The 21,823-nt window shown below is 45.0% G+C and overlaps 1 protein-coding gene across 1 annotated transcript; it reads right to left on the bottom strand.

Annotated features, from left to right (window-relative positions):
* Window positions 1-434: 434 nt before the first annotated feature.
* On the bottom strand, window positions 435-2,335 carry CEBPD (CCAAT enhancer binding protein delta). The gene has a single exon (XM_069731307.1). The coding sequence runs from the start codon at window positions 2,196-2,198 to the stop codon at window positions 1,350-1,352; it is 849 nt and encodes a 282-aa protein (XP_069587408.1). The 5' UTR covers window positions 2,199-2,335; the 3' UTR covers window positions 435-1,349.
* Between the last annotated feature and the right edge of the window lie 19,488 nt (window positions 2,336-21,823).

Raw genomic sequence — 21,823 nt, forward strand, 5'->3', positions numbered from 1 at the left:
TCTCCAGATTTTTGAGTTTTTGAAGTGGAAAATGGAGTTTCTGATCTAAAAACTTTCTAAAAAAAACCCCAACTGTGTGCTCATCTTTCAGTGGATTTGTGCAGCTTTGTCCCCCGCTGCTTACTGTACATGCGTGTCAGATACGATCAGTGTAGGACCTAAGCATTGCTGTCACCAGGTAGATCACCTCCTGGTAGGGCGACATGGCCTGACCCAGGCTTTTATGTCATTAACCAGAGTAGTGCTGGAAATGTGTCACATACAGATGTGAAGTTGCCATTTGCCATGTTCTCCGTGCAGATGGTGACTCGTGGAGTTACATGGAGAACACACCAATGGCAGTCCTGCTCCATCGGTAGTGATCCCTCCAGATCCCTGATCCCTCCAGATCCGATCCCACATGCATTAGGAATAACCAGAGACACAAGTATTGGTGCATTTTACAGTTTTATTCTTACAAATGCTGTAAAAATTATCATATAAAAAGTTGAGCATGCTCGTTCTGTCCCTAATATCTACAATACAAAGTCTCGTCTCAGAAATCACTTTACAAATAAATGTACCATAGCTGCATCAATACAGGATATAGAAAACTGAAATTACAAAAATAATTTAAGGAAGGGAAATGTTTTAGCTTTGTTTTTAGAGAGAGGAAAATACATATATAATATATCTATAGTTCTATATTTCCAAAAGGGGGGTAGCACGATTAGAGGCTACACATTCAATAGAGAAACTGAAGACCAGCACAATTTCTGTTTGGCACTGCCCAAAATGTGCCTTCCCCATACAGTACTTCCAGCTACGGCGGCGTCAGCCAAAGTAAGGCACTAACAGAACATGTCAAATGCTTCTGCTGCTGGGATGGCTCCACACGGGTTCTAGCAGGACAAAGAACAAGGCACTATAGACGAGGCGGGCACAGATGAGCGGGCACCACAGCACACAGTCCATGCCCAGGCTACAGTTCGTACCTCCCAGCATTTGTGCCAGGCTGAAGCCTGGATCAGCCTGCATCACATCCATCAGGTAATAGAGAAAGGTGCTGCCACCATGCAATACTGGGAGGCAGCTATTTGGCACTTGATTGATAGCTCGGATGCCAGAGAGGCAATCTGCCTGGCACACAAGGGGCATCAGAGCCCGCACTCCCAGTCTCTTCTGCGAGATATTGGCAACACAGCATTATTGCACTAGAATAATAGAAACAGTCTGGTGTTGGCTCAGTCTGAGTCCCAGCAGTGGGCGGCGCGCAGCCTCTCTGGAGCCCCCTGCTCCCTGGCGCCCTCTGCTGGCTGGGCTGAGGTATCACAGTTGGGTATGATCACAGTCCTGGCGCCTGGCAGCAGTTACCGGCAGTCTATGGCCCCCAGGCCGGCCAGGAAGGAGCCGCTGGTGGCGGTGGGCGGCAGCTGCTTGAAGAAGTGCCGCATGTTGGTTAAGTCCCGTGTGAGCAGCTCGATCCTCTTGTGCAGCTTGTCGTTCTCGGAGGAGAGCTCCAGCAGCTTCTGCTGCATGTCCATGTTGCGCTTCTTCGCCTTGTCCCGGCTCTTCCTCACCGCGATGTTGTTCCGCTCCCGGCGCTGCCGGTACTCGGGGCTGCCGCGGTCCACGCTCTTCTTGCCGGCTCGCTCCTTGGTGGAGGAGGCAGGAGAGGGGCAGGCGGAGCTGGCGGCGCTGCAGGGCTCCGGGGAGGTGGGCGGCGTGGGCTGCAGGCTCATGCTGGTCTGGGCACAGGCGGCGATCTGGCGGGGCAGGGAGGACGACAGCTCGCCGTCACTCCACTCCGGCTCCCTCTTCAGCCTGCCCGGGGGCTGCGGGGCCAGGAGGCCGCTCAGGTAGTCCGCCCCGCCGCCGCACTCCGCCCGCTCCCCGCCGCCCTTGTGGTTGCTGTTGAACAAGTCCGCGAACAGCTCGTCGTTGCACAGCTCCAGGTTGGGCACCGAGGCCATGGAGTCAATGTACGAGCTGAAGTCTATGGCGCTCTCATCATCGTAGATGGCCGGGGCTGCGCTCAGCTCTGCCAGGCTGCCGCCGCCGCTGCCCACCGGGGGCTCCGAGTCCTCGCACATGGCCCGCGGCTTACAGAGGGCGGGGGAGCTGCTCACCCTCTGCTCGTAGAAGTTGGTGGGCTCCATGCACCAGGCGGCATAGGGAGACACACAGCGCGGCTCCAGGCTCATGGACAGGGCGCTCATGTGGAGGCTGGTGAAGAGGAGGCACGGGAGATGGCACCGCTCTGCGGCTCTCGGGATCAGCTGTCACTGTGCAGTGCGCCGGCTGGCCGCTGGGTGTCGCTGCTGATACGGGCGCTCGCTGTTACAGCTGCTGTCAGTGAGAGCAGAGCGCGCTACAGCGGGATATATAAGTCCCGGCGCCCTCCCCGCCCGCGCCAGCCCTGGGAGGGAGGAGGCGGCGGCCAGGACTCCGTGTGCGGGGATGGAGCAGCTCCAGGGCTCCTGCACCTACACACATTAACCCGTGCGAGGCTCAACCTGACAGACCTGGAGCTTGTGAGACTTTACCTCATTATTGGGGTCTGTCTTCTGCCATGTGTAAGCAATGCCTCATAGGAAAGCTGCCATGATATATGTGTGGTGCATTACGGGCAAACTAGGGAATATTTATCTGAATGATATGTAGTGGAAAAACAAGGTGCAAAGACAAGGACGCCACATCCACCATCATCGGACGACAATACATGGTGGCCGTCGAAAAAGACACAACAGGTCAGCCGTGGCCACAACACATACCCCTCAGGAATATGCCCACGTAATAACGGTGCCCAACACCGGGCACATCATGTCTCTATCACCTTTATGCCTATAGTCAGTGGCGTAACTAGAAAGTGCCCCAGTGTCCAGCAATCTGCTCCAGTGTCCAGCATTGCCCCAGCGTGTCCAGCAATCTGCCCCAGTGTCCAGAAATCTGCCCCAGGGTCTCCAGCATTGCCCCAGTATGTCCAGAAATCTGCCCCAGTGTGTCCAGAAATCTGCCCCAGGGTCTCCAGCATTGCCCCAGTGTGTCCAGCAATCTGCCCCAGTCTCCAGAAATCTGCCCCAGTGTGCCCAGCAATCTGCCCCAGGGTCTCCAGCATTGCCCCAGTGTGTCCAGCAATCTGCCCCAGTGTCCAGCAATCTGCCCTAGTGTCCAGCATTGCCCCAGTGTGTCCAGCAATCTGCCCCAGTGTCCAGCATTGCCCCAGTGTGTCCAGAAATCTGCCCCAGGGTCTCCAGCATTGCCCCAGTATGTCCAGAAATCTGTCCCAGTGTGTCCAGAAATCTGCCCCAGCATCCCCAGCATTGCCCCACTGTGTCCAGAAATCTGCCCCAGTGTGTCCAGAAATCTGCCCCAGGGTCTCCAGCATTGCCCCAGTGTGTCCAGAAATCTGCCCCAGTGTGTCCAGAAATCTGCCCCAGTGTCCAGCATTGCCCCCAGACAGAGTCAGACATAAAGAAAAAAAAAAAAAAGTAAAATCTTCACCTCTCCCGTTCCCAGCGCAGGTCCGGTGCACTCAGTGTCTCTCCGGCTCTGCAACGCTCAGGACAGAGAAGCTGAGCGCGCAGTGATGACGTCATCGCACCCTCTGCCCTGAGACGTCGCAGAGTCAGAGAGCGCTGAAGACGCTGCAGCTACCGCGCAGCCGCAGGAACCAGGAGAGGTGGGTATTAGAAGAAGGGGGGCCCAATGCCAGCGCTGGCACCGGGGGGGGGAGGGGGGCCCTGGTCGTGGCGGCAATCGGCGCCACGACCAGGGCCCCCCGATCGGCGCCGTCCGAAGATTTAAAGGGCCCGCGTCTCATTGTGCCGCCCATCTCATTGTGCCGCCCGGGTCGGGTGCCTTGGACCTCCCGGGCCCCTGACCAGACAGGCCCGTTCGCAATGGCGACCGCTGCGACCGCGGTAATTACGCCCCTGCCTATAGTAATAATTTCTATAGCGCCAACATATTCTGTAGCACTTAATATTACTGAGGGGACTTGTACAAATAATAAAGACATAACAGATAAGTCACCAGATGCCAAGAGGCATGAGGGCCCCGCTCGGAAGCTCGCAGTCTATTGCCCCACTCGCAAGCTTCCAATCTATAGCGCTACTCACAAGTACATAGCCTATGGCCCAACTCGGAAGCTCGCAGTCTATGGCCCCGCTCGCAAGCTTCCAATCTATAGCGCTACTCACAAGTACACAGCCTATGGCCCAACTCGGAAGCTCGCAGTCTATGGCCCCGCTCGCAAGCTTCCAATCTATGGCGCTACTCACAAGTACACAGCCTATGGCCCCACTCGGAAGCTTGCAGTCTATGGCCCCACTTGGAAGCTTGCAGTCTATGGCGCTACTCACAAGTAAACAGCCTATGGCCCAACTCGGAAGCTTGCGGTCTATGGCCCCGCTCGCGAGCTTCCAATCTATGGCGCTACTCACAAGTACACAGCCTATGGCCCCACTCAGAAGCTTGCAGTCTATGGCCCCGCTCGCAAGCTTCCAATCTATGGCGCTACTGACAAGTACACAGCCTATGGCCCAACTCGGAAGCTCGCAGTCTATGCCCCGCTCGCAAGCTTATAATCTATAACCATGCTCCCAGCCTATGGCCCTACTGGCAAGCTTACAGTCTATGGCCCTTGAGGTCATTTTACTTAAAAGATTTATGCGAGTCCAGAAAATTCAGTAGCAGTCAGGGCATACGTCCTGTATACTGGGATCCACTGTACAGATTAGGCCTCATTCAGACGTCTGTGGTTTTCGTGAATAGAAGACGTACCGATGATAGTTTCTGGGGCTGTTCACACCGGTTTTATCGACCATGTGTCTACAAAAAAATAAAAATAAAATGGAGACATCCATTTTTTATAAGAGCCACGGATCAAAATAACTGATAGAGATCTATTGGGCCGTGAAAAATCACAAATGGCACATGGATGGCCTCAGTGCACAATCTGTGCTGCCCGTGATGAATATTGCAATATATAGGAGAAGATCCGTCATTTATTTTTTTTCATACTTCAAAATCACTGATGTCAGATTTTAACATATTTTCTGCCCAGCATTAAACAGCCGTCTACTTATTTCTGATCCAGTGAATACGCATGCTCAGCCAACCCACGTGTCACCATACTTCTGGGGTTGTCAGGGAAGATAGGCATTAGCCAATAAAGCATTTAGCTATCAGTTACTTATTTTAGGAGTATGTCCACATACTGCAGAATAGGAGTCTACCATTCCCTATAGATCATGGGGCTTTCAGATGCTACAATCATGGGAATACTGGAGACTGGCATGGAAAGATTTGCTGCAGACATTACTGTGACTGTCCCATTCATCAGAACCCAGAAATCTGCACATGTAAATGGCCCCTACAGTCTGATTTACGGATAAAGCAGATTACATTATATTTGCATTATTGATAAATGTTGAGAATGTGACATATCTAACTTCCATAGGTGATAGTAGAAAGAAGGCAAAATGTTATCAGTGGTGGACATTCACCTGTCATTCCTCCCAGTCCTGTTATAGACATGTACTGTATGTACAGTGAAATTCTATATGAATCATTACTGTACGATATTGTGACCTTTATTGTACCTGAAGGGGTGTGTGTCTGTGTATATTATCTAAAGTACATCATGTTCTTCCCTAAAGAAGAGGAGGCTCAGAAAACATATAGCAATAGTTAACCCTTTCAACTTAAAGGGGTTGTCCACTACTCGGAAGATACCTTCTCAATCGCTGTCTTCCCCGCGTATAATAAAGACAAACTTTACTCACCTCCTGTGTCGATTCCGCGTCTTGCGGAACCTTATGTCACGCGAGTCCTGCAGCCAATCAGCGGCCACTTCACCCTGAGATCCAATAGAAGTGAGAGCGGCTGATTTCTCTCTTCCCCCGAATGTCAGTTACAGCGGAAGGAAGACAGAGTGAAGCGGCCGCTGATTGGCTGCAGGTTGTTCAAGTAGCGGACAGCCCCTTTCAACTGGCCATACACATGAGATAACTGTCAGCTGAACTATGACTCCTCTGTACATATGAACGCTCAGCCCTGCTGAGAGTGCGTGTGTTTCACTGGGGAGAGAGGAGTGAGACTCCTGGCAGCGGCTTATCTTATATCTGAAAACAAAAGAATCGCTCCTTGGAATTCCAACAGTTCTGTGCATCTCTTGGTGACATCATCGGTCAGGAGGCCTGAATACAAACTGTTAGGTTCAGCCAACTTTCAAAAAAGTTATGTTCACAAAATAGTTCAAATAACAATTACGGTATTCATATTTAGGAAACACATAGCTCCTGTCACTTTAGCTTCTTTAGCTTGACTGCAGTAAAAGAATCTAAAAGAAGCCGGTCTGGTGAAAAGTCATCTGCAAGGACCATCCATTAATCTTAAGTGGGTCTTGCTGCCTGTTTTTTTCAAATTCAATATTTATTGTAAGATGAACATATTTATCACAAAGGGTAAAATAAAAATCAAAAGAAAACATGTACCAGTGAAATCACATAACAAATATAGTACATAGTGTGTTTTTAATAATCAGACAATGTATGGGGGAAAACGAACCCTGACCGATTCCAGGCAGAAATGTCTGTGACTGAGTGAGGTTTCCAGAAACAATGTTTTTAGATTAAAGAAGTTCTCTGAGAAATTTCTGCTTCTCATCTGCAACCTGTGAATTCGCCTCTTTGGAGCTGTAGGCACTGGACTTAATGTATGATCTTTTAGTAGCAATGTTTCTAGGGGGTAAGGCCTCTTTAATAATTAAAGTTGGAGATTTCCATGGATTTTGATATTGTGAAGCCATAGGCAGCTGAGATGGAGTGTAATCCACCTGTAATCAGCTCGGTATAACTGGAGATATAATGTGCTGGAGATGAGACTTCCTGAGTGAGCGGTAAAGCAAGGAAGCTGTTAATGGGCACTGATCCCATAAACCTCTCCTTGGTAATTCAGTGCAGAGGCCTCTCTTCCCATGTACGCTTTGCAGGGAGCAAACTGCTTCCAGGTTTGTTGGTGCCAGCAGAATAGCCCATTTTTCAGGCTTCATGTTTATAGCCGCTTTTGTTAACTATCTTGTTCCTCAGTTCAAAGTAAAATATTTCTGTTCTGAGACACTAAGTACTACATAAACGCTAAGGCGGACTCCATAATGCTTTTGAAGTTGGAATCTAAATGTTGACGCTATTACTTTTTCCTCTACTTTCTTAGGCACCAATCATTGTCATTATTGTGGAAGCGATGCCAATAATCACCGCAAAATACACATATCATGACTATCCAGCGTTACCTTCTGACCAAGTAAATGAAGCACCATGACACATGTTATACCTGTGATATTGTACATTCACATTCTGCTCAAGAATGCTAGTTACTAGTGATGAGCGAACGTGGGAACGCGAACATATTACTCGAGCATGTCCGACACACTCGATTGGCAACCGGGCATGTTCAGGTAAACCTTATGTTTGGTCATCACTACTTGTTACATACCACAAAAATCTCTATAATCTCTGGCCTAATGGGGATGAGAACCCAAGGCCTATAGATTGTCTATGTCCTATCCTCCTGGGTCTTAATATACATGTAAGTGTATATTATTGATATTTTTTTCCAGTATAGTGACGCCTTTAATTAGCGTGGCATCTTTTTGTTTTTCTTGCAATGAAGACAGACTGTTTCTCCCCAGGACCTCTAGTTTATATGGCAGACAGCTCCCCCCTGCTGACCCCTAATCCCTGCTAAGAGCCAGGAAGAGTGTCTCTCTCCAGGGATGTCTGCCCTCATCTTTATCAGGTTGGCATCTTGTTGTTGGTGTTTATGAACAAGTCTGGTTTAAAGTACCTATCATTCTCTCATTAATCCAGAACTTTATAATTTGGGAGTTAATGCCTTCTAGTGTAAATCACTGTGGGCATATACTGTTAATGCCATTATCCAGTGTACAGATGTGGTTTATGTAGATTACCACTGCTTTAGTAAGAAGCTTTTATATTTTCCTAAAGTAAACAAATTAGTGAATAATTATTGAGAAATACCACAATTGACTTTCATCTGATGAATGAACAAGACAATGCTTAATATTGAATACATCCTACAGCAGTTTATGACGAGGGCCAACAGCCCGAAACACCGTGTCTGCGAATTGAGATATTGATTTGGCTTTTATCCTAAGTCATATTGCACGACTCATTAAAGGGTTGATTGTGACTTGTAGGATCGCTACTTCCAACAGGTGGCGCTATAGAGTTTAAGTCCTCTTTTTCTCAGAAGAGGCAATTTGCATATTACATTGTGATCGACCTCCATAGCTGATGACTCCTACTTCAGCAGTCCTGTCAGTACAAGGGGCATAATCTTTCCTGAACTTGCGCTGTGTGCGATATTAGGCTCCCGCCATCAGCAGAAGCACATGCCATGTTCGGCTCTACTGGGCCCAGTTCTTTGTGTGTCACATGGTGGATGGCTAATCCAATGGTAAATGTACAACTATGTTAAACAAGTCCGGTAGTTACATAATTGTGAGCACTATTGTGAGATCTGTTCATGTGAGTAGACCTGATGTGAGATAAAGTGCTTGTGATATGGTGACACTGCTGTCTACTGTATGCCACATTTGTGGGTCCGTCTGAGAGGTTACGCAACACTAAAAAGCAGAATCGGAGTCCGTGTCAACTCTTTATTTTCATCACTTTAGTCTATGGCTCCATCACTGGTTCTGCTTGAATCCTTCTTTTGGGAGATCCAGATGGAGCCCCTAATTTTATAGATAAGACTATATTAGGTTCAGGAGGCAAAAAAGGGAAAACGAAGAGACATTTATTCCCTAGAGCATTAACTTTCACTACTGGACTAGATAATGTTTTACAGTAAACGAGCTGTTGCTGATTATTTTGTAGTTTTCTTCACCAGAAACAAGTGGCTATCAGTTATACATACAATTCATGGGTTAATGAAATAACAAGTGTTCAATTCTGTAACTTCCCAGAATGATTTTTTTTAAACTCCATTACTTCTGACGCCCTTACTAGGGAAATTCCCGTAGTGGTAATGTCCAGCTCCTCGGACCATTTCATGGTTGTATTGGCTCATTCCTACTAATGAAAGCAGTGCTGTCAGCGCCCTCTTGTGGTTACAGTGAGGTAGCCGATGGTGAATGCATAGGAATTTGTGTCAATGGAGACAGTTGTAGTTGCTGTGCAGGACATTGTCTGCTAAATGCAAGGACCCAGTCTGCTACATGCAAGGACCCAGTCTGCTAAATGCAAGGACCCAGTCTGCTAAATGCAAGGACCCAGTCTGCTAAATGCAAGGACCCAGTCTGCTAAATGCAAGGACCCAGTCTGCTAAATGCAAGGACCCAGTCTGCTAAATGCAAGGACCCAGTCTGCTAAATGCAAGGACCCAGTCTGCTAAATGCAAGGACCCAGTCTGCTAAATGCAAGGACCCAGTCTGCTAAATGCAAGGACCCAGTCTGCTAAATGCAAGGACCCATGCTTATCTCCAGAGTGTAGGACACAATGATCCATCTTGCCTTTAGTTACATTTACAATGAGTGTTTCTTTTTATGAAATAATAGTGCGGCTTTCATCTACTCCGCTCTAATCTGGGCTCCACTGCAGGTTGACGTACTGTAGTATTATAATGGTATTGAATATTTTATTCAGGAACATTGCTGGCGTGTTGTTAGTTATTCATGATCTGGTGACTAACAATGGGATTAGAAAAATGTACATTTTTTACTGTATGTGTTTTATTTTAGTGTACGTGGGCTTATTTACAATGAACTGTGGCCTGCCGATAACCGTGTAAGACCATGCAGCTGGTGCAGGTTGTTTTTTTTTGTATCAGTATTTGAGGGGCCATCATTCTGTGTGTGAGGGCCATCATACTGTTTGTAGTGGGCTGGGGGTGCATCATCTTGTGTATATGGGATTGCAAGGGCCATCATACTATGTGTAGGGAACTGTGGAGGCCATTATATTGTGTGTGGAGTTTGTGGGGGCCAACAGAATGGGGAGGTGGTTTGTATGGGGGCGTGATATTGTATATGGGTCATTGAAATGTCTCAGTAGCTGTAGGGAAAGCATACAGGAGTGGTCATGATATTGTGTTTGGACATGATGCTTTGTGGGACCACTGTGCTATCATTATCCTGTGCATGCGGGGGCTATTTTTGGGGAAATTCACTGTGGGGGTATTATACTGTGTACAGGCGACATTTGTGTTGGCATCGTTCTATTTGTGGGCTATGAAAGGGATAGCATAATGGGTGACAACATTAGGGTCTTCTGTAGGACCAAAATTACTGTGTTAAGATATGTTGCTGCGTTTTTCCCCCAGTCAGAATGGGTTGAAGGGATTCTCACACTCAGGTAGACATTAGGTGGCATTCACACAATAAAACTGCACGTTTGGACCAAACTGCATTGTCTGTGTTCATAAGCAATTTTATATTTCATAACCAATACAGCCTCTTCTGGGTACAAAGGTGTAACAGCCAATAAACAGGTCATTCAGCAGGCACATATGTCAGTGCATGCTCACCCAAACAGAATACAGCCATCTCCCCTTCAGATTCTGTCTCAGACTGCCAACATCAGAGGTCTTTTCTTTTTCTGAGACACAATAAGGTGATTTATACAGTCTGTTCTCCTAGAGCATACTTTACACAAAGAAGAGGTACCATCTAGTGATGAGCGAGTATACTTGTTGCTCAGGTTTCCCGAGCAAGCTCCGGTGGTCTCTGAGTATTTTGTCGTGCTCGGAGATTTAGTTTTCGTCGCCTCAGCCGCATGATTTGCGGCTGGTGGACAGCCTGAATACATGTGGGGGTTGCCTGTTTGTTAGGGAATCCCCTCATGTATTCAGCCTGTCTATCAGCTGCAAATCATGCAGCTGCGGTGACAAAAACTAAATCTCCGCGCACTACAAAATACTCTGAGACCACTCGAGCATGGTCGAGCAACGAGTATACTCGCTCATCACTAGTACTAACCTACCAGTCCCAATTATCACCTTCAGCCTGAACTCCAGCAGTTTCCAGCACCAAAAAGTGTTCACCTCCATGCACAGTTCACACTATACAGGCAGCAGCTTCCACACGTAACTCTGCAGCTCCAACACACTGGCTACTTAGCTTTCCTAGCTGACCCTTGCAGTTTACATTCAAAGAGAGACTTTCTCCCAGGTAAAGCTCACATTTTTTGTTGGTCACTCACCAGCTTCAACACACTCCACTCTGCTCAACATCCCTTGCAGACTGAGAGAACCAGAGCCTGTTTTCACCTGGGAGCTAAGTAAAAGCTAGCCAGGTGCATCTAATAAAGATCTCGAGTGCTAGGATTTAACCCAGTCTTACCTGACTTGCCTACAGGGTGAAAAACACTGCTAAAAGATTTGATATACTGCAGATTTAAAAATGATTCAATTCTGGAAGGAAAAAAAAAACAAGCAACATGTAGACTTCAGGAATCTCATTCACTTTGCTGGGCCAGTAAAATGCAGAGTTTTCACAGGAAACGAGTGTGCACATAATTTAAGGCCTTATTTAGACATCCATGCTTTTCATGTTCGCAAAAATTGGTACCTGTGACATCAATGTTTTGGATCCATGTGTCATAATGTTTCATGTATGAATATATAAATAATTACAAAGTTTTTCATAATCTTTACAGTGTTAATCATGGACAGCACACGGATGCCATCTCTGTGTCGTACGTATTTTTCACGGACCCGAAGTATTAGTAAGCTAATCTAGCATTAGTACCAATCATCCGTGAGACTTAGACTATAATCGGTAAGTTTTCTGTCCATGAAAACATGGATAGAACATGTACGTGCAACACGGACATCTGGATGAGGCCTACGTGCCACAGTATAAGCCCATCTCCCAGCACTCCTTTAAAAAATTGTTGCCATATTCAGAGACCCATAGCTTTAATTGTATTACTATTTTACTCATGTATATAACGACATTCATTTCCACAGCGCTTTACAGACATTATCATCACTGTCCACAATGGGGCTCACAATCTACGTTCCCTATGAGTATGTCTTTGGAGTGGGAATAAACTGGAGAACCTGGAGGAAACCCAGGGAGAGATATACAAACTTTTCCAAACAGATGATGTCCTTATCAGGATTTAAAACCGAGATCCCAGAGGTGCAGGTTATAGTGCTAACCACTGAGCCACCCTGCTTTAATTTTTCTGAAAATGGAACGATATAAAGTTTTGTTGATGATGGGCAAGTTGTAGCTATTCTTTTTACTATTTTAAGGTCGATATGACTTTTTAATAACTTTTTATTCCTTATCTTCAGAGAGATTAAGTGATGAAAGGTGTGGGATAAATGACAACAGTGAGATTTTACCAGTTCAAATAGTTACAGATATGAGTTACAGATATGAGATACCAAAATTGGTTACATGTTATAACTGATGTTTTGTAAAAAATAAAACAACATTTGATAAAAACCCCTCCAAATGTATTTTACATTTTTTTATCCCAATAGGGCACTACTGTATGATCATTCAATTACTGGCAGAACTGACTACAGTGAGATTGCAGATTTACGCTTTCATAATACAAGGTCCCTCTCTTCGGATGCAAATAAACAATTTTTGATTGACATGATAATTGTCAGCCAGTAACGTGATAGTGTGCGGATTCCTGAAAGACTCAAGGGTTTCCCATATGAAAGGTTAAGTAAAAGGCTCCCTCTGCTGTACAATGAGGGCACAGCAGGGGTAAGAAAATGTGTTTCTGCAAACCATAGCTCACAATCACTGACCTTTCAGCCTCTTACCTGTATTTTAAATTCTTTAATTCAACATAATCCTAACGTTAACCGATACACTCAATTCTATCCAATTAACTAAATGAATCACACATTTTCCTATATATCATTTTATAAAATGAATCCCCGTTAATAAAAAATCTTAAGTTTTTTCTTAGATAAAGAACTTAAAGAAATAATCAAACCAGAATTTCCCTAGTCATAGAAGTAGTGTAGTTTCGAAAGCTTGCAATTTGTTACCATCTTTTCAGTTAGCCATTAAAAGGTATCAACCATTGAGGACTCTCAATTCTAAATATTTTCCTAGTCATAGAAGAAAGCCAACATATCCTATTTAGGTATAAAAATAACCAAACTTGGCCTTAAAATCCTTAATATAAATTTATCCCATATGTATAATAAACTACAAGATAACATGTCAAAATAGTAAAATCAGAAACCTCCTGGCTGGGAAAACTAGTTCTTTACAAAATGTCTCTACTCGCAAAAACAAATATATATTTTATTCAATCCCATCTATATGCCAGATCACTGGATAGATAAATTCCAAAAACAACTTATAAATCTCATTTGGAGTCAGAAATCACCTAGAATTTCCAGGCAAATCTTATTTAAGCACAAATTAGGAGGAGGAATGAGCATTCCTAACCTTGAAGCCTAGTAACTTACGGTACTCCTACAAAGTAGAAACTAGTTCCTTAAATTTTCAAATAATCTAGACTGGATGGAATTAGAAAAATCCTTAAATAAAGATTTACCTTTCGACAATATGATTCTGTCGCACCTAATAGACCCCATTCCTTGGAACTACCTAATGATCCCATCACTAAATCCACAGTTTATACATGGAAATGTCTACTCAAAAGAACTAATCATACCATCCAAACAATGCTATACCTATTTCAATGCTTAAATCAGGTATTCCTAATTTTGCACATAAATTGTGGAAACAGAAAGGAATTAAAATTTTTTGTATCAAATATTATTTCATCAAATTTTAATATCTTAAAACAAAGTATAGTCTGCCGGAAGAGGAACTGTATAATTTTCTTGAGATAAGAAAATATATTGGGGAAAAAAGCCAATCTTCCTTTAACACTATCTAACGACATATCCTTATTGATTAATACCCCTTTCAACTATGCCATCTGGAATACTAAATATACATATGCTCTTTTAACACATAAATAACATTATCTAAACAAAATGATATGCTTGGCTGAGAGAAAGATCTCAGTACTCGCTATTTCCCAGATAGATGGAAAAAAGCTATTCAATCTTGTGCTAACGCAAACCTACATGAAGCCTATTACAAAAATACTAACCAGTTGGCACTTTACTTCAGCAATCCTACACAAAGCTTTCCCGAAATAAATCACCGATCTGTGCTGGAGGAACTGTGGGTTAACAGGAAGTATTTATCATATTCTATGGGGATGTCTATTTATTACATTCCTCTAGAAAGGTATACAATCACGATATTCCCCTTGCACCCCACTTAGCGCTCTTATCTTTGGAAGCAGATTATCTACCTCTTAACTCAAGATCCATAGTTATACATACCTGTACAGTCACTAAGCTTCTAATAACCACCAACTGGAAACAAGTTAATATTCCTCTCCTTTTCAGACGTAATAGAAAGAATAACAATACATTATTTTTTTAATTATTGATCGCTATTAACCCCTTAACATCATGCATTGATGGACACAGCCCGTCATGGACGGGTGTCAGTTCCCGCACCAGCACAGACTATGTCCTTCATGAATTTAAAATGTCACTGCGTGTAAACACGCGCAGGGGCAGCTCAGTGCCGGCAGCTGAGACACTCGGCAAGACGTGCAGGGACCCATGCTGTCGGACCTCACACTTAGCTGTGATTGGTCAGTCAATCTGACTGACCGATCACAGCAAGATTGCACAGGAATGATGAAATATCAGCTCAGTGCATTAGCTTAGCTCTGCCAGTGGCTGAGCATCTGCACTAACAGCCAGGAGTGGTGTCAGCTCCTCCCCTGGCTGTTAGCACCCTAAAGGCTGCGATCGAGAGTGATCACAACATTCAGGAAGGAGGCAGGGGGACGGGAGCTCCATCCGCCTTCAGCTTTGCGCCCCAGCGATGTCATTGCTGGGGCTTGGTCGTTACCATGGGACTCGTGGTTGTATTGATGACCCCAGGGTCACCAAGCTATGGAAAGCTTCTACGACAATGCTCACACCATGGTGTCAAAGGTTTTCAGCATAGGTATAATGCATTGCAATGCTGCTGTATTGTAATGTCTTACACCCGGAATCTCAGTAGAAAACAAATTGAAAGTCCCATATAGGAACTAAGTAAAAAAAAAGTGAAAAAAGTAAATATATGTATGTATATATATATATATATATATATATATATATATATATATATATATATATATGTATATATATATATATACACATACAGTGGGGCAAAAAAGTATTTAGTCAGTCAGCAATAGTGCAAGTTCCACCACTTAAAAAGATGAGAGGCGTCTGTAATTTACATCATAGGTAGACCTCAACTATGGGAGACAAACTGAGAAAAAAAAATCCAGAAAATCACATTGTCTGTTTTTTTATCATTTTTTTTGCATATTATGGTGGAAAATAAGTATTTGGTCAGAAACAAACAATCAAGATTTCTGGCTCTCACAGACCTGTAACTTCTTCCTTAAGAGTCTCCTCTTTCCTCCACTCATTACCTGTAGTAATGGCACCTGTTTAAACTTGTTATCAGTATAAAAAGACACCTGTGCACACCCTCAAACAGTCTGACTCCAAACTCCACTATGGTGAAGACCAAAGAGCTGTCAAAGGACACCAGAAACAAAATTGTAGCCCTGCACCAGGCTGGGAAGACTGAATCTGCAACAGCCAACCAGCTTGGAGTGAAGAAATCAACAGTGGGAGCAATAATTAGAAAATGGAAGACATACAAGACCACTGATAATCTCCCTCGATCTGGGGCTCCACGCAAAATCCCACCCCGTGGGGTCAGAATGATCACAAGAACGGTGAGCAAAAATCCCAGAACCACGCGGGGGGACCTAGTGAATGAACTGCAGAGAGCTGGGACCAATGTAACAAGGCCTACCATAAGTAACACACTACGCCACCATGGACTCAGATCCTGCAGTGCCAGACGTGTCCCACTGCTTAAGCCAGTACATGTCCGGGCCCATCTGAAGTTTGCTAGAGAGCATTTGGATGATCCAGAGGAGTTTTGGGAGAATGTCCTATGGTCTGATGAAATCAAACTGGAACTGTTTGGTAGAAACACAACTTGTCGTGTTTGGAGGAAAAAGAATACTGAGTTGCATCCATCAAACACCATACCTACTGTAAAGCATGGTGGTGGAAACATCATGCTTTGGGGCTGTTTCTCTGCAAAGGGGCCAGGACGACTGATCCGGGTACATGAAAGAATGAATGGGGCCATGTATCGTGAGATTTTGAGTGCAAACCTCCTTCCATCAGCAAGGGCATTGAAGATGAAACGTGGCTGGGTCTTTCAACATGACAATGATCCAAAGCACACCGCCAGGGCAATGAAGGAGTGGCTTCGTAAGAAGCATTTCAAGGTCCTGGAGTGGCCTAGCCAGTCTCCAGATCTCAACCCTATAGAAAACCTTTGGAGGAAGTTGAAAGTCCGTGTTGCCAAGCGAGAAGCCAAAAACATCACTGCTCTAGAGGAGATCTGCATGGAGGAATGGGCCAACATACCAACAACAGTGTGTGGCAACCTTGTGAAGACTTACAGAAAACGTTTGACCTCTGTCATTGCCAACAAAGGATATATTACAAAGTATTGAGATGAAATTTTGTTTCTGACCAAATACTTATTTTCCACCATAATATGCAAATAAAATGTTAAAAAAACAGACAATGTGATTTTCAGGATTTTTTTTTCTCAGTTTGTCTCCCATAGTTGAGGTCTACCTATGATGTAAATTACAGACGCCTCTCATCTTTTTAAGTGGTGGAACTTGCACTATTGCTGACTGACTAAATACTTTTTTGCCCCACTGTATATATCTCCACTATATAATTGTCTAAGGGTCACTTCCGTCTTTCTGTCTGTCCTTCTGTCTGTCCTTTCTGTCATGGATATTCATTGGTCGCGGCCTCTGTCTGTCATGGAATCCAAGTCACTGATTGGTCTCGCCAGCTGCCTGTCATGGCTGCCGCGACCAATCAGTGACGGCCACAGTCCGATTAGTCCCTCCCTACTCCCCTGCAGTCAGTGCCCGATGCCTGCTCCATACTCCCCGCAGTCACCCCTCACAAAGGGTTAATGCCAGCGGTAACGGACAACTTTATGCCACGGGTAACGCACTCCGTTGCCGCCGCTATTAAAGGGAACCTGTCACCTGAATTTGGCGGGACCGGTTTTTGGTCATATGGGTGGAGTTTTCGGGTGTTTGATTCACACTTTCCTTACCCGCTGGCTGCATGCTCGCCGCAATATTGGATTGAAGTTCATTCTATGTCCTCCGTAGTACACGCCTGCGCAAGGCAGCCCCCTACTCCCCGCAGTCAGTGCCTGTCGCCTGCATACTCCCCTCCGGTCACCGCTAACACAGGGTTAATGCCGGCTGTAACGGACCGCATTATGCCACGGGTAACACACTCCGTTACCGCCGCTATTAACCCTGTGTGTCCCCAACTTTTTACTATTGACGCTGCCTATGCGGCATCAATAGTAAAAAATGTAATGTTAAAAATAATTTAAAAAAAAATAAACCTGCTATACTCACCCTCTGTAGTCCGCTGAGCCGCTCCCGCCATCTTCCGCTGCAGTTTCCGGTGGAAAGATGGTATGGCAGAAGGACCTGCCATGACGTCAGTCATGTGACCGCAACGTCATCACAGGCCCTGCGCGACAAGGACCTGCCATGATGTCACGTTTATGTGACCGCGACGTCATCACAGGCCCTGCGCGCCTGCACTAGAAAGACCTGCCATGACGTCACAGTTATGTGACCGAGACGTCATCACAGGTCCTGCGCCCATACCAATGCTGGGACCGGAAGCTGCCGTGGACTACAAGGGACCTTCGGAAAGGTGAGTATGTGTTTATTTTTTAACCTGTGAAAAACCTGGCTGGGCACTATACTACGTAGCTGTGCAATATACTACGTGACTGGCCAATATACTACGTGGCTCTGTGCTGTATACTACTTCGCTGTGCAATATACTACGTGGCTCTGTGCTATATACTACGTCACTCGGCAATATACTACGTCACTGGGCAATATACTACGTTACTGGCCAATATACTACGTGGCTCTGTGCTGTATACTACGCCGTGTGATATACTACGTCACTGGGCAACATACTACGTAACTGGGCAATATACTACGTGACTAGGCAATATACTATGTAACTGGCCAATATACTACGTGGCTGGCCAATATACTACGTGGCTGGACAATATACTACATCACTGGGCAATATAGTACATGGCTGTGCAATATACTACGTGACTGGGCAATATGCTACGTGACTGGGCAATATACTACGTGGCTGGACAATATACTACATCACTGGGCAATATACTACGTGGCTGGGCAATATACTACGTGGCTGGGCAATATACTACGTGGCTGGGCAATATACTACGTCACTGGGCAATATACTACGTCGCTAGGCAATATACTACGTCGCTGGGCAATATACTACGTGGCTGGGCAATATACTACGTGGTTGGGCAATATACTACGTGGCTGGGCAATATACTACGTGGACATGCATATTCTAAAATACCCGATGCGTTAGTATCGGGCCACCATCTAGTACACATTTCTATGTAAAAGAAAAAAAAAAAAGGAGCAAGCTGTGCTTTATCATCCTGCTGCTTGCAAAAAGTGGAATAAAACGAGATGAAAAGACAAATGTAAATAAAAATGGTATCGGTGAAAACGTCATCTTGTTCCGCAAAAAGCAAGCCACAATACAGCTCCATCAGTGGAAAAATTAAAAAGTTATAGCTCTCAGAATGAAGAGATGCAAAAATAACTTTTTTCTTTAAAAGTATTTATTGTGTAAAAGCGCCAAAATATAAAAAAAAATATAAATGTGGTATAGCTGTAATCATACTGACCCGAAGAATAAAGCTTCCTTATCAATTTTACCTCACGCAGGTGTGACAGGTGCCAAACATAAAAAACAGTTCAAATCTGGTATCGCTGTAATCGTACCAACCAGAAGAATAAAGTCATTTAATCGCTTATACCGCACGAGGAAAGGCATAAAAAATAAATAAAACCAATTCTTCATCTGCTGTTGATTTGTTCATTCTGCCTCCCAAAAATCGCAGTGAGGCACTGCTCACATTTATCCTGCGCTCTGTGCTTATACCGGTGTTTCTGTAAATCTCTGAAATAAGTAATTCAGACGAACCCCCAGCGGAACATTCCCTATAATGGGGCAGATGGAGGCACTGTGAATGCTATCTTGCCTATGATCCAGTGGTATCCATGTTTTTAGGCATCCATAAAAATGCAGTCCACCATATTTTTGAGTACTTTTGAAAAGAAGGACTCCGCTGAACAGAGGCCAGATGGAGTCGAGAGTAAATCTGCTGCCTCATTATAGTGATTGGACCCTTCTGGGGTTTCATCTGTCACGTCACTCGGAGTAAGTGCTCAGCGTAGAGAGCTGGATAAATGCAATCCCAAACATTATGTAAAATGTTCCCAATAAAAGATCCAACTCAATTCACAAAAAAAAGCAAGTCCCTACTCAGGTTCGTCCATCATCTGTTAACGGAAATATAGGGGCTTCCGCGTTATTAGTAGCACAAAAACTCTAAATTCTGTGCTCACAAATCCATTCTGAGCCCCAGTGTGCAAAACCACCTTTTGGGTCCACATGTTTGGCAGGGGTATAATTTCCAAAATGGGGTCACTTCAGGGGGGATTCTGCTCTCTAGCACTTAGAGGCTGTGTGTATGGAGCCCGCAAACTATTCTAGGAAAATCTGCGCTCCAGGAGGCAAATAGCGTCTGTCCCTTCCGAGTCGATCTGTGTGACTAAGCAGTAATGTACAGCCACATATGGGGTATTTCTACATTCAGCAGAAATTGTGGGACACATTCTGATGCAATTTTTACCTATTTTCCTATGTAAAAATATAAAATCTGGGGCTAAAACAAAATTTTTGTGGTAAAAATGTAATTACCGTATATTCTCGAGTATAAGCCGACCCGAGTATAAGCCGACCCCCCTAATTTTGCCACAAAAAACTGGGAAAACTTATTGACTCGAGTATAAGCCTAGGGTGGAAAATGCAGCAGCTACTGGTAAATTTCAAAAATAAAAATAGATGCTCCATACCGTTCATTATTGCCCCATAGATGCTCCATATACAACTGTGCTATATAGAATGCTCTATACCGTTCATTATGGCCCCATAGATGCTCCATAGAAAGCTGTGCCATATATATATTGCTCTGCACCGTTGATTATGGCCCCATAGATGCTCCTTATAAAGCTGTGCCCCATATACGGTATATTGCTCTGCACCATTGATTATGGCCCCATAGATGCTCCATATAAAGCTGTGCCATATAGAATGTTCTGCACCGTTCATTATGGCCCCATAGATGCTCCACATAAAGCTGTGCCATATAGAATGTTCTGCACCATTGATTATGGCCCCATAGGTGCTCCATATATAATGCTGTGCCCCATATACGGAATATTGCTCTGCACCGTTGAGTATGGCCCCATAGGTGCTCCATATATAATGCTGTGCCCCATATAGAATGCTCTGCACCGTTGATTATGGCCCCATAGATGCTCCACATAAAGCTGTGCCATATAGAATGTTCTGCACCGTTGATTATGACCCCATAGATGCTCCATATATAATGCTGTGCCCCATATATATTGCTCTGCACCGTTGATTATTGCCCCATAGTTGCTCCATATAATGCTGTGCCATATAGAATGCTGCTGGTGCTGCCATAAAAAAAAAAAAATCACACACTCACCTCTCTTGCTCAAGACGCCAGCACTTTCAATATTTACCTGCTCCTCGTGCGGCTCTGTCTACAGCACTGATGCTCAGCAGAGGGCGCACACTGACTACGTCACCGCACCCTCTAACCTGAGCGTCACTGCTAGAGGACGCTGCAGACGGAGCCGCACCGGAGCGAGGAGCAGGTAAATATCGCGCAGCGCTGCACTCCCCTTACCTGCTCCTGGCGCGGTCCCTGCAGTCCCTGGCTTCCCCGGCGCTGCAGCTTCTTCCTGTAATTGAGCGGTCACAGTTACCGATCATTTACAGCAATGAATATGCGGCTCCTCCCCTATGGGAGGTGGAGCCGCCTATTCATTGCTGTAATGAGCGGTGCCATGTGACCACTCAGTACAGGAAGAATCTGCAGCGCCGGGGAAGCCAGGGACTGCAGGGACCGCGCCGCAGCAGGTAAGTATAACTACACAGCCCCCGCTCCCCCTCACCTGCCGACCTCCCGGTATATGACTTGAGTATAAGCCGAGAGGGGGACTTTCAGCCCAAAAATATGGGCTGAAAATCTCGGCTTATACTCGAGTATATACGGTATTTTTTCTTAACTGCCCAATGGTATAAAATTCTGTGACACACCCATGGTGTGAATATGATCACTGCCCCCTTAGATTATTCATGAAGAGGTGCATTTTGTACAGTGGGGTCATTTATGAGGAGTTCTGCTGTTCTGGCACCTCAGGGACTCTCTCATTGGGTCATGGAACCCTCAAACCATAATAGTAAAATCAGCACAATAATATGGCACTTCTTCCTTTTTGAGCTTTGCACTGTGCCTCAAAAGTAGTCCCCAATTACATGTAGGGGATTGGCACACTCAGGAGAAATTGCACAACAAACTGAGATGTTCATTTATTCCTATTAGCCCTTTGGGGCTAAACTAACATTTTAGTGGAAGAAATCGAATTATTCTTTCTTCACCACCCAATAGTATAAATTTCTGTGACACACCTGTAATGTCATTATGATCACTGGACCTTT

This window comes from Ranitomeya imitator, chromosome 6, assembly GCF_032444005.1.
Source record: "Ranitomeya imitator isolate aRanImi1 chromosome 6, aRanImi1.pri, whole genome shotgun sequence".
In the NCBI taxonomy this organism is placed as follows: Eukaryota; Metazoa; Chordata; class Amphibia; order Anura; family Dendrobatidae; genus Ranitomeya; species Ranitomeya imitator.